The 11,299-nt window shown below is 38.8% G+C and overlaps 1 protein-coding gene across 1 annotated transcript; it reads left to right on the top strand.

Annotated features, from left to right (window-relative positions):
* Nucleotides 1–1,134: 1,134 nt before the first annotated feature.
* On the top strand, nt 1,135–10,761 carry LOC143741165 (uncharacterized). Its single transcript, XM_077233585.1, has 3 exons — nt 1,135–1,247; nt 1,601–1,717; nt 6,287–10,761. The coding sequence occupies exons 2-3, from the start codon at nt 1,660–1,662 to the stop codon at nt 7,414–7,416; spliced, it is 1,188 nt and encodes a 395-aa protein (XP_077089700.1). The 5' UTR covers nt 1,135–1,247; nt 1,601–1,659; the 3' UTR covers nt 7,417–10,761.
* The last annotated feature ends 538 nt before the right edge of the window (nt 10,762–11,299 follow it).

The raw sequence follows: 11,299 nt of genomic DNA on the forward strand, positions 1-11,299 counted from the left end.
CACGTCAGGGTACGAGCGCAACACACAGCCTACGACGTAGCTACGGCGTGAGTTCGCCGCAGAAGTATATATTGTGCTTAAGCCGGCGGGAATCACTTTTGGAGTCATTTCAGCAGACAATGGTAAAGCGCAGACATGGCTCATGGATATCGGATATCTCCACAGGTTGGATCGGGAAAATCCGATACGTGTATTATGCTGGTATCGGTCCCGATACTGGATCGGATCGGCCCCATCCCTACTTTTGCCGGTTCTTTGTGACATTTTGTCATGAACGCGTCACCACTGCTCAATAGTTAATATTGCTCTTTGGTGTTCAGTTTATACAGGGTTTTCAAATGTTATTTAAATAAAAATATATAGCCTATTTTTTTCTATCCCAAAAATCTCTCTTTTTTCTAGTTTTTTTTTCTAGTTTTTCAATAAGTAGAGTTCATAGTAGAATTTTTTGTAGGTCTACACATTTAGGAACAGATATTGGATTCTGCCCAAAGTCAAGCAACATAAAACTAGCGTAAAAGTAATGAGTAACGTAAAAAGATACTTTCCAAAGGGGATAATTAAGTAAAGTAACGGATTACTTTTTTAAGAAGTAACGAGCAAACACTACTTTTTAAAAGTAACTTCCCCAACACTGATAGTTTAACAGTGCTGGAAATATAGAGCTCATTTCTGATAACAACACCACCTTTGAGAAGATAAAGATTAAAATACCATAAAGAAATAACAGTAATGTACAGTAGGCTAACAGTCGGCTCTTTTGTTTTTAATTTGATTTTCTTTAATATTCTTTTTTTCTTTGAGACCCACTGGAAATGAATGAAGACAAATGGCATCCGTTTCAAAAACCTCATCATTTTACAAATGAAGATGTAATTTCACAGATTGAAAAGAATTCATGAAGAAGAAAGAAACATGCAAAGTCTTTCATAACGTAAACACTAATGTTAATGTTCACACGTGAGAAATCACACAGATAAAGATCTATTCTATTTCATTCCAGAGTTTAAATAATATTGTTTCCTCCTAAATTTTCAAGATCTAGAATATCTTGACATCTCTTTGAATGGGCGACTGTATACCCTGACGCATTGCCTGTTATCCGCCAGTAGAGGCGCTCGAGCAACTGAAGCAATGACACACATCCGAGTCTAGGAGAAGAAGAGAAGTGAGCGAGGGAAGGGAACATAAACATGAGAAGTGGAACACAGCCGTTCATTCTGCTCTAAATCTGCTGTTTTCAGACTGTGAGTACATTCATTTTATCATTTATTAGGAGAAATCTAAATCCAAACGGCTAATTGAGTCAGTTCATTAATTGAATCTCTCAGAAATGAATCGAAATGAACCGAATGATGTAACGTAGTTCATTACGCTCGTGAAACATAAACTCCTTACTGACTGGTTTTTCACATTGCAATTTGTGAAGATTATGATTTGTGTTTTTATTTTATGTAATTAAAAAATTAAACCTGGTAAACAGTTTTAATGTATTTAAATTATATCTGATGTAAGGGCCACGTAAACATCAGCTAGAGGACTTGAATTGTTTCTAAACAACGAGAGTTTAAATGCTGGGAATATTCCCATCTTCCTACAGGAGAAGAAGCAAGCAGGAGGAATTACTCCAGGAGAAACTACTGACATACTATTGTAAAGATGGAGATTAAGGAAGAACTCTGCAGAATAAAAGATGAAGATACAGAGGAACAAATAGGTTGGTGTTTTCCTTCATTCTCTTTAATGACTGATGATGAACATTAAGATGAAAACTCACATCTCTTGAGACCCAGCCATAGATCGTTTTTTCCTCTGTAGAAGAAATTATATTTTAGTGAATTTCTCTGAGAACATAAATTTCACAGTCTGAAATCTGTTTTTCCTGTAAAGAGCACATTCAGGGCTTTTCAGAGATACCACATTTTTGGAGGCTTCACCTTGAGAAATCCCTCTCTGTCTTTAAAAATGACTGACATTGACTGAATGATCAAATTTAGCACTCTTATGGAAATATTACAATACTTTATAAATCTGAGTAATTTTCAAATTGTTTGTCGTAAATAAACATCTCAGAAAAACATTACGGGGTTTCAAATCAGAATATGACTGTTAGGAAACGGCATTGATTTCATATATGTCCTCTAGGGCTGCACGATTAATCGCGATGTGGCGTAGTGCGATTATGAAATCACAAAGGCTGCTATTTTTTTAATTAAATAAATTTAATTTTTAATTAATTAAATAAATATATGCAGAGCGTGTTAGTGAAGAGCAGCTCTGTAATCAGTAAATGTTGCTCCATCTCTAAAAGCACTGCGAGTTTGAGTTATAACATGCATTTGAAAAAGTAACATGAGTCAAACAGCGCGAGTGATTCAGTGGTGCTGCGTCTCTCTCTCTCTCTCTCTCTCTCTCTCTCTCTCTCTCTCTCTCTCTCTCTCTCTCTCACACACAATGTGCTTTTAACATCACCACATTGCAGCTGCACATGGCAAGTGTCAAGCGCGCTGCAGGCGATACCAGACTCTCGCATTTCGGGAGTTGGGACAGTTGACAGAATTGTCACATGCACAATTGGGACAGTTCTGACAAAACTGAGTTCTTTTTAACGTATAATAGCTCTTTACGGTCAAAAACACACACAATTATGTCAAAATTCCAGTCTTGACTAGTATCCTCGTAAACACAGTCGGTTATGTCTTAAATAAACATAAGCAGTTGATAAAGAACGTATGTTACAGTATGGATCCGTGCACTAGCTCTTAAAGGGGCATTCGGCAACTATTTCAACTTAATAAAACCGTTTAGAAATCATTTGGATGGTTAAATAACATGTTCTGGTGAGAATGGTGACTTTCCCCGCTCCCCCCAGCGTTCCTAGGTGGAAAACCAACCTTGCAACATGAGGACTAACGTCCCGGTAAGTTGGAAATAGGAAGTCTTGTGAGAAGCGAGAACGAGCGAGAAACACAAACTGCTTTATGGCAATTCGACATAAACACACACGCCTTCCTCAATGTGTATGATGTATTACCCACCTCGGTAGACATAGCTCCACACGATAAAGTTGGCCGGCTCCGATAATAACAAATGCACATGAGCAGCAGTAGAAAGGGGGAGGAGGGGCCGCAAGTGAGTTTTCTTACAACATTGTTGTGAAATATACGCCTCACAGCTGTGGGAGCTCGTTGAGAACATGCGACAACAAAAGTGAAAATCAGCGAAGAAATAGCTAGAGTTGCCGAATGCCCCTTTAAAGTGACAGCAGCAATATGTGCATTTGCGCCCATTGGCTGCTCGCCTGAAAATGAGGTGTGTTCAGGTGCATTGTTGGTGCGTTGCTATTTTGAGGCAACTGAAATAGACTGCGTGATTGACCAACAAAAACCTGGTCTAAAGTCTATGGCGCAATATTAATTTTTTCTTATTTAAAAGGTGCGTTAGTAATGTGCGCCCATACGCGGGTGGACAACGTGCGCACACTCTGCTTATTGCACAAACAATAAGCAGAAGCACACAAACATGCCAAATATTAAAAACAGCTTTTGCTTTAACTTCGCGCACGAACAGATCCGTTTGCACTCTGGAGACGCGTTCAGTTTGTCCACTTGTAAATTCCGCCATGTAAATAGTGAATCCGCCATGGCGCGAGCGCAACTGGCTTTTAAAGGGAATGGGAGATGAGACTCTGGCTGGTTTATTGCACATACAGTGCCTAGCATAAGTGAAAAAATCATCTTTTGGAAATTGATCTAGATGCCTTAATTTAAAAATCCAACCTTTAAGGACACCAATTTTATTTGTGAATTAATAATGTATCGCAAATAAATAAATGTTCTTCCTTAAAATACAGGTTGCGTAAGTTAGGACACCCCTATGTTAAATTCCCATAGAGGCAGGCAGATTTTTATTTTTCAAAGCCAGTTATTTCATGGATCCAGGATAAGTTCCCTTGGCCTTTGGAATTAAAAAAGCCCCACTTCATCACACACCCTTTACCATATCTAGAGATCGGCATGGGGCACTTTCCATAAGATCATCTCTCAATGCAAATCAAACCAGCTATTAGCCTACATGAAATAACACCATGCCAATCTCTAGGTATGGGGAAATGAATGTGATGATGTGGGGCTATTTTAATTCCAAAGGCCAAGGGAACTTTATCAAATCTCAGGTCACTTTATCCTTGTATTTTCCGGAATCTCTGTGTGAAAGGGGCTATACATTATTTTTTTATTTTTTTTAATCCCATTTTAAATTGCAAATCGCAAAAAAAAACGCAATTCGATTTTTTCCCCCAAATTGTGCGTGTTCTCCTTAGAGACACCAAGACGTACAGCATTACTTATCAGGACTTATCAGGCATTTTGGGAGGAAACTACATGTCAAAAAGGAAAGAAATAATATATCAGTATTCCTATGAAATGTGAGATATTCAAATGAAAATGTTTGAATGAAAATTCTAATTACATTGTATAGAATGGGACTACACATTTACGGCAATTTTACTCACATATTGCATAAAGTAAAATACTATATCAAATATTTCTGCTATATCTTTCATACCATAGTCGAGAATCATCTTTATACTAGGGATGGCGAAAACGAAAAATTTTCTTGACCGACCACCGAGCCTCATTAGCCGGTTGAAACCGGTTAACCGATTAGTTTAAAATATGACACGCTATTTGAAATAACAGCCATTTCGAGCCGCGCCTGCAATTTCGCAACTCTGTCGCATCTCTCTCTGCCTCCTGCTCACACACACACACACACACACACACACACACACTGCCCCGCTGCCGCGCTTCCACTCACGTCACTTTTTTAAAATCCCCTACAGCGCGAAAAATGAGTCCCGCAAACGCGGCGCCGAGGAGCTTGTATGTAATCGGAGGGCAAATGGCTCCTTAGTTTCGAAATGGTTTGGGTACAAGGTGATCGCGTTGAAAATAAAGGTGTTAGTCTAGCGTTAGAAGCTCATTTGAAACATTGCAGCGTCTCATTTAAGAAAATGACAGCTCCGAAGAGACTTAGTTTGAGGTAACGTTAGTGCTAACAATAATAAAGAAAGATGATGATCATCATCACCTTATCTGTTACCACTGAAATGTAGATGTAATGTATTTCTACAGTATTACTACTGTATTTAAGCACTGTATCACACAAGTTGCAACTTACTGTGTCAATCTTTTTGGTGAAATGTTCCCACACACTACTTTTCTTTGCACGCTTCATCCTGTCGTCTGCCCTGGCTCTAACCTTGAGTGTTTTAAGGCCTCATTATGGTTCTGCGTCAACTCCACGGCGTAGCTACGCCGTCACTCCTATGGCGTCGTGGCCGTTTTATGGTTCTGCGTCAGGTTGAGTTGCATCGCAGTGCATCTGACCAATCACAGCCCTTGTGGTCTGCGTCGCCTCGACGCGTAGTTAAAATTTTTTGGAGGTGCACGTCGAGCTACGGCGGAGGGGTTCGCGGCGACGCAGAGGGGTCTGCGGGGGTACGCTGTCGATTCGACGCAGAAGCATAAAACAGGCTTTAGCCTGTAGCCTTTACTTTTCTCAAACCTTGTGAGCGCGCAAACCCAAACGCTGTGACCTCGCGCCAAATGTTTTTATTGGTTTATTAAGTACAAACAGGCGAGTTATGAAAAATTGAGTGTGAGGGATTTGTTCACTACACGCAAAAATAACTTGGAATGAGATGGCTAACTGTAGTAGCGTTTAGTCCACTGTCTATAATAGCCTAATTTAGAGATCACTTTTTTTTTTTAACCGACTACCGACAACTTTGATCGGTTAAGGTTGAGACGGTCAACCATCGGTCAAACGGTCATCGATTTGCATCCCTACTTTATACAATGTTTAGTTAAAAAATAACCAAAAAAATGTTGGTTTTAAAAAATACAAATACAAAAAAATAGCCTGAAACCTTAAAATTGATTGGCAAAATTTTTTTTTAGCATGTCTTATGTCATTTTATTTTATTGGTGTCCTCTACAGACATTTTTTTTTCACACACAAAAAAAATTGTGTGATTTTGTGTGACACAAAAAAAATCTCCATTGGGTTCTCATGTTCCAAACAATGTAATCACAAACTAAATTCACAAAAAAAAATCTTACATTTCTGGTTTTCAGGAAGATACAAAAATACATCTAAAACTTGATGCTAGTAGACTCTGTAGTAAACTAGATTTTTGCTAAATAAAGAATGAACTGTATTTCTTTGTTTCTCATTTGCCTTCTTAAATTGAATTTGTGCTATTTAATATGTTGATTTGTAGATCCGTTGGAAGTGAATGAAGACAAACAGCATAATTTCACAAGTGATGAGGGAAAACTGAAATATAAAAACGAAGAAAAACGACATCTGTTTCAAAAACCTCATCATTTCAAAAATGAAGATGTCGTTTCAAAGACTGAAGAGAATTTCACACAAAAACAAGCTCGACAATCTGGAGACAAAAGATGTTTCACCTGCTCTGAGTGTGGAATGAGTTCCTTATATAAATCACACCTTAAGATACACATGAGAATTCACACTGGAGAAAAACCGTTCTTCTGTTTTGACTGTGGAAAGAGTTTCATAGATAAATCAGGCCTTAACCGACACATGAGATCTCACACTGGAGAAAAACCGTTCACATGCACTCAGTGTGGAAAGAGTTTCAGACACAAAGGACATCTAAATGATCACATGAAAATTCACACTGGAGAAAAACCATTCTCCTGTTCTGAGTGTGGAAAGAGTTTCAGTCGCAAAGAGGACGTAAATGTGCACATGAGAATTCACACTGGAGAAAATCTGTTCACATGCACCCAGTGTGGAAAGAGTTTCATTCGGAAAGGACACCTTAATGTGCACATGAGATCTCACACTGGAGAGAAGCCTTATACATGCTCTCAGTGTGGAAAGAGTTTCGGTTACAAAAGCGTTCTTAAAGATCATATGCTCTTTCACTCTGGAGTGAAGCCATTCAGCTGTGATCAGTGTGATAAAACATTTGTTTTGGCATCAGGCTTAAAAATACACCTTAAAGTTCATTCTGCTGTAAAGACTCACGTTTGTTCTTTTTGTGGAAAGAGTTTTACACGACTGCAAAATTTAAAAGAGCATGAGAGTATTCATACTGGTGTGAAACCTTATGTGTGCTCTGACTGTGGGAAGAGCTTCATTATATCAAGCAACTTAAAATCACACCAGAGAATTCACACTGGAGAGAAACCGTACAAGTGCTCTTCATGTGGAAAGAGTTTTGCTCGGTCAGATTCCTTGAAAGTTCATGAGAGAGTTCATTCTGGAGAGAAGCTGCACCAGTGCTCTTCATGTGGGAAGAGTTTTACCCGATTATCTCAGCTACTGTCTCATTGCCGGAGCTGTCTAATTCAGTTCTTCCCAACCACTGTGCCTTGACAGGTTGTCAGGTGTGCCTTGGAAAATGATCAGATTCCAGAAAGTTAAAATAAATGCTACAAAAGAGAATGTATCATGAGAATATAGAGCTATGTAGGGCCGAGACCTTGTAACTCTATATTTCATAATTTTTGTTTGATAAGATAAATGTTATTGGCCTATGCCACACTTCCTGCTTCCGGAACGCGGAGTAGGGATACAGAACTTCCGGTCAACAGTATTTCTCAATAAGGATTTAGATTATCAGCCATAATGTCTAAACCAACCGAGGTAGACTGACCACGAGCTATGAGGTTGTGAAACGAAGGTTTTTGCCCCTGTAGAAGCTATAAGTTCGTATGAAATCAACCTTGTTTTAAGAAAAACGTATTTTATCCGTGATCTTATGAAAAAAAAACTACACTACCCACAATCCTAAGCGTAGCAGCAACGTCTGCAGATTGGTCCAACTCGCTATTACCATAGAAACGTTTACCTTACTGGCGAACAGCTAGAGCTATAACAAAAATGTCAGGCTACACCCGCAGCTGTTGTTGTAGTGTACCGGGTTGCTCTGCATCAGGACGTAGACAGCCATACCTCAGCTTTCACGCTTGAGTGTTTTCATTTACCATTCGAACCACATCCCCATATGTGACTTTAGGCAGGGCGCGGAGAGATTTGGTCCAACGGTATCTATTGGACTCCGCCATTGTAAAAAGCTAACCGGAAGAGCCGTATCCCTACTAAAAGACGAACTTCCGGTCTTCAATTTTTTCGTGACATAGGCCCATTGGTCATCCTTTATGTCTCAGGGCTCCAGACTGCGACCATTTTTCCTGCCTGTGCGACCAAATATTTATTTAGGTTGCGCTGGCGCAACCACAACGTTGCCGAGCAGCAAATGCAAACAAAATGAAAGTGGAACGAAAATGCGCTACTCATTTATGCTTCACGGACCGTTTATTAGTTCAGACCAATAATAGACAGCGCAGCACCCCGAACTCGCTAGTTGCGGGCCGATCTCAATCACGCGAAACTGTTACTAGGAGATCCAGACTCTGGAGATCCAGTGAAGAAATCCATTGAATTCGCCTCAGAGTTCTCTGTTTTAAACCATAGATATCAGATCAAACAGCGCTGACGTGGAAACCAGGAGAAACGCTTATATAAGGCTTTCAGTCCACAAATCAGCAACATTCACCATGGATTTAGGGTAATGTAGTAACTCCAACCATAACTATGGTATTGTGACAGAAATAGTCAAACGCTTACAAGTACTACACATCTTTTTCCAGCACTTCAAAACAATAAATCATATATAAATGTTATTTTTAATATGATGACCAACACATTTTTTGTCCATCCTTCAAAGATGGTCAACTCTTATTTAAAAAAATAAAATAGAATTAGCATTGTAAACAGTAGGATGCTTATTGGCTATTTTCACTCCCTAATATACATTTTTCACTCTTTTTACTTTTTAAATAATATTAAGACATTATGAATGACAATAATTAAAGTTAATTACATCTACACCCTAAATTAAGTGGTTTATTGTCAGCCCAGTGCTACCAGATATGTGTTGTAGAACTCAGTGGCTCCGGTGCTGCTGTTAGTGTTAAATGTTAGTCTGGAGCCCTGTTAACTTAAAATAAAACAGCACATTGTAATATCTGTACGTTAAGTCTATTTATTATTAAAGAATATGTCGGTATTAGTTATTTTGGGGGGAAATTTGCATAATTGCACTGCAAGCTGATTTAATATGTGCCCCTACATTTTCTGCTTGCGCTCCTAAAATTGTCAGTCAGAGGCTACAGCACTGCTAGAAAAAAAAGTTAGTCTGGAGCCCTGCATCTGTATATGGGTCTTACAAATATTTAACCAATAAAAAGCATTTAAAAGAGGTTATGACTAAACCTCGTAACTCCATTGGCTCCTCTAACTGTCAGTCAAGCCTCATAACTCCACCCTGCCTACATTTATAATGAAGTGCCATGCACAGGAGATCTCTGCTTGTTTGCAATGCAAGGGTAATGAGATAAAGAACTGATGTTTGAGTAAGCACAGCGTTTTTCTTTTCTCAAGAAACGCTATAGTATAGGGGCTTTTGCACAGGATAGTTCTAGGAACTAACCACCAGGGTGGTTCCTTAAGAACAAATGGTTCCCCTAGGAACGTTTTCTGGTTGCATTCACACTGCCGGTAGGAACGCTGAAGTGACGTAAGCCGCGCTTGTTGTTGTAAATAATTTAATTAGTTTATGATCTGTCTAACAGTCCTGTCTAATAATACGATATTAGATATAACTGTTATACATAGAAAATAGACAGTAATGAAAAGTTATTCATGAGTTTGTCATGTGGTTGATGTCCAGTGTCACCAGCTGAGCAGAAATACATAATCATGCGTCAAAAACCGTGAACTTCCACCAATAGTTCTAGGAACTATGAAAAGATTCCTTTTCATACAAGAAAGTACATGCAGTTACAATAAACTATATCCTGGGTTACAACCACCTGGCTTTAGGTGAAGAAACATTACAAAAGGGGAGGCCACACATGGAGTTACGCTTTGTTACGTCCCTTGTGGTCTGTTTCTGTGTTTTAGTCTGTTTTGGGAGGTGTTTATTTTTTTTTTTTTATCCAGGAAGACCGGATTAGTTCCTGCAGTCTGATTGGTGCCACGCCCTGATTGATCAGCTGACTCCTGGTCATTTATAAAAGCCCCCTTCATTACTTCTTTCATTAGCCTTGTGCTCACTTGCCTTGCTTGACTTTGCTAGTTAGTTTTCGGAGTGTATTAGTAAGACTGTTGAGTGTTTATTTTGGGGTGTTTATTTGAGGGTTTGTTTGAGAAAGAAGTGGTTTGTTTGTTTCTTGTGAACTGCCATACTTGTGATTAGGGATGCACCGAATGTTCGGCAACCGAAATTATTTGGCCGAAAATAGCAAAAAAAAGCCGAAGTAAAAAGACCGAACAATGACGTTTTTGATGACGCGATCAAATAGTAACCAGCTTAGAGTGAGAGGCGCGCGCTTTATAAATGCAGCAAACATGCCCCCTTTGAGCAGATAAGAAAAGAGAAGCTCATCAGATGCATCTGTGGCAGACGTTGTACCCTTACTTGCAGCACTAAAGCCCTTTAACCCTCTGTAGTTGACAAACTCGCCGCCGCGTTTTGCTGGATTTTTTTCACATAGCAGCAAAATAGACTTAAATACTCCGTCATTTATGGTCACTTAAATGCAGACTTAAGAAATTTGAAAAAATAAACTGTTAAACTTCTACTTGTGTCCACTTACAATTGAAACAAAACTGTGCTTTTGTAAAATAAAGAAAATAAACAGGGTGTGCTTTCTGCCCCTCCGTCTCCGTTAACTTTTTTTCTGGAGCACGTCTCTAAACTTAAACAAAACTCAGCCAATACTAGTCACATAGGCAAAGGCAATATATCTTTATAATCATTTAATTGTCTACTTTTAAATGATCTAATTCAAAACGAAAACAAATATTCTCTGTTTATGTAATCTGTATGAAAAGAGAGAGATGTCAGTCGTTCTCATGGCAACTCCTTATCTGCTTATCGCCACGGAGAGCGCGCGCTATATTGAAATGATCTGAGGCAAACCTGTCAACGCCCATCATAAAGTGTATGTAAACCGCAAAAGAAAGCTTATGTCTAGGACAGTTATTCATTTGTTGTGGGTTCATCCACTTTTTTTTTTTTGCACTTTCCAATGCACTTTTTTAGTTACATTCTATCAGCAGTCAGTTATAGGCCTGACATAGGCTATTCAAGAAGGGGGTCTTCAAAGATGGCCAAATAAAAATATATTTTTTATTTTACTAATTTATTTATTTTAAGTTATATTGTGCTTTGTTTAAATAATATCTGCTG

The sequence above is a fragment of the Siphateles boraxobius genome, unplaced genomic scaffold, assembly GCF_051911475.1.
Source record: "Siphateles boraxobius isolate OS27281-9 unplaced genomic scaffold, OSU_SipBor_1 18, whole genome shotgun sequence".
Classification (NCBI taxonomy): Eukaryota; Metazoa; Chordata; class Actinopteri; order Cypriniformes; family Leuciscidae; genus Siphateles; species Siphateles boraxobius.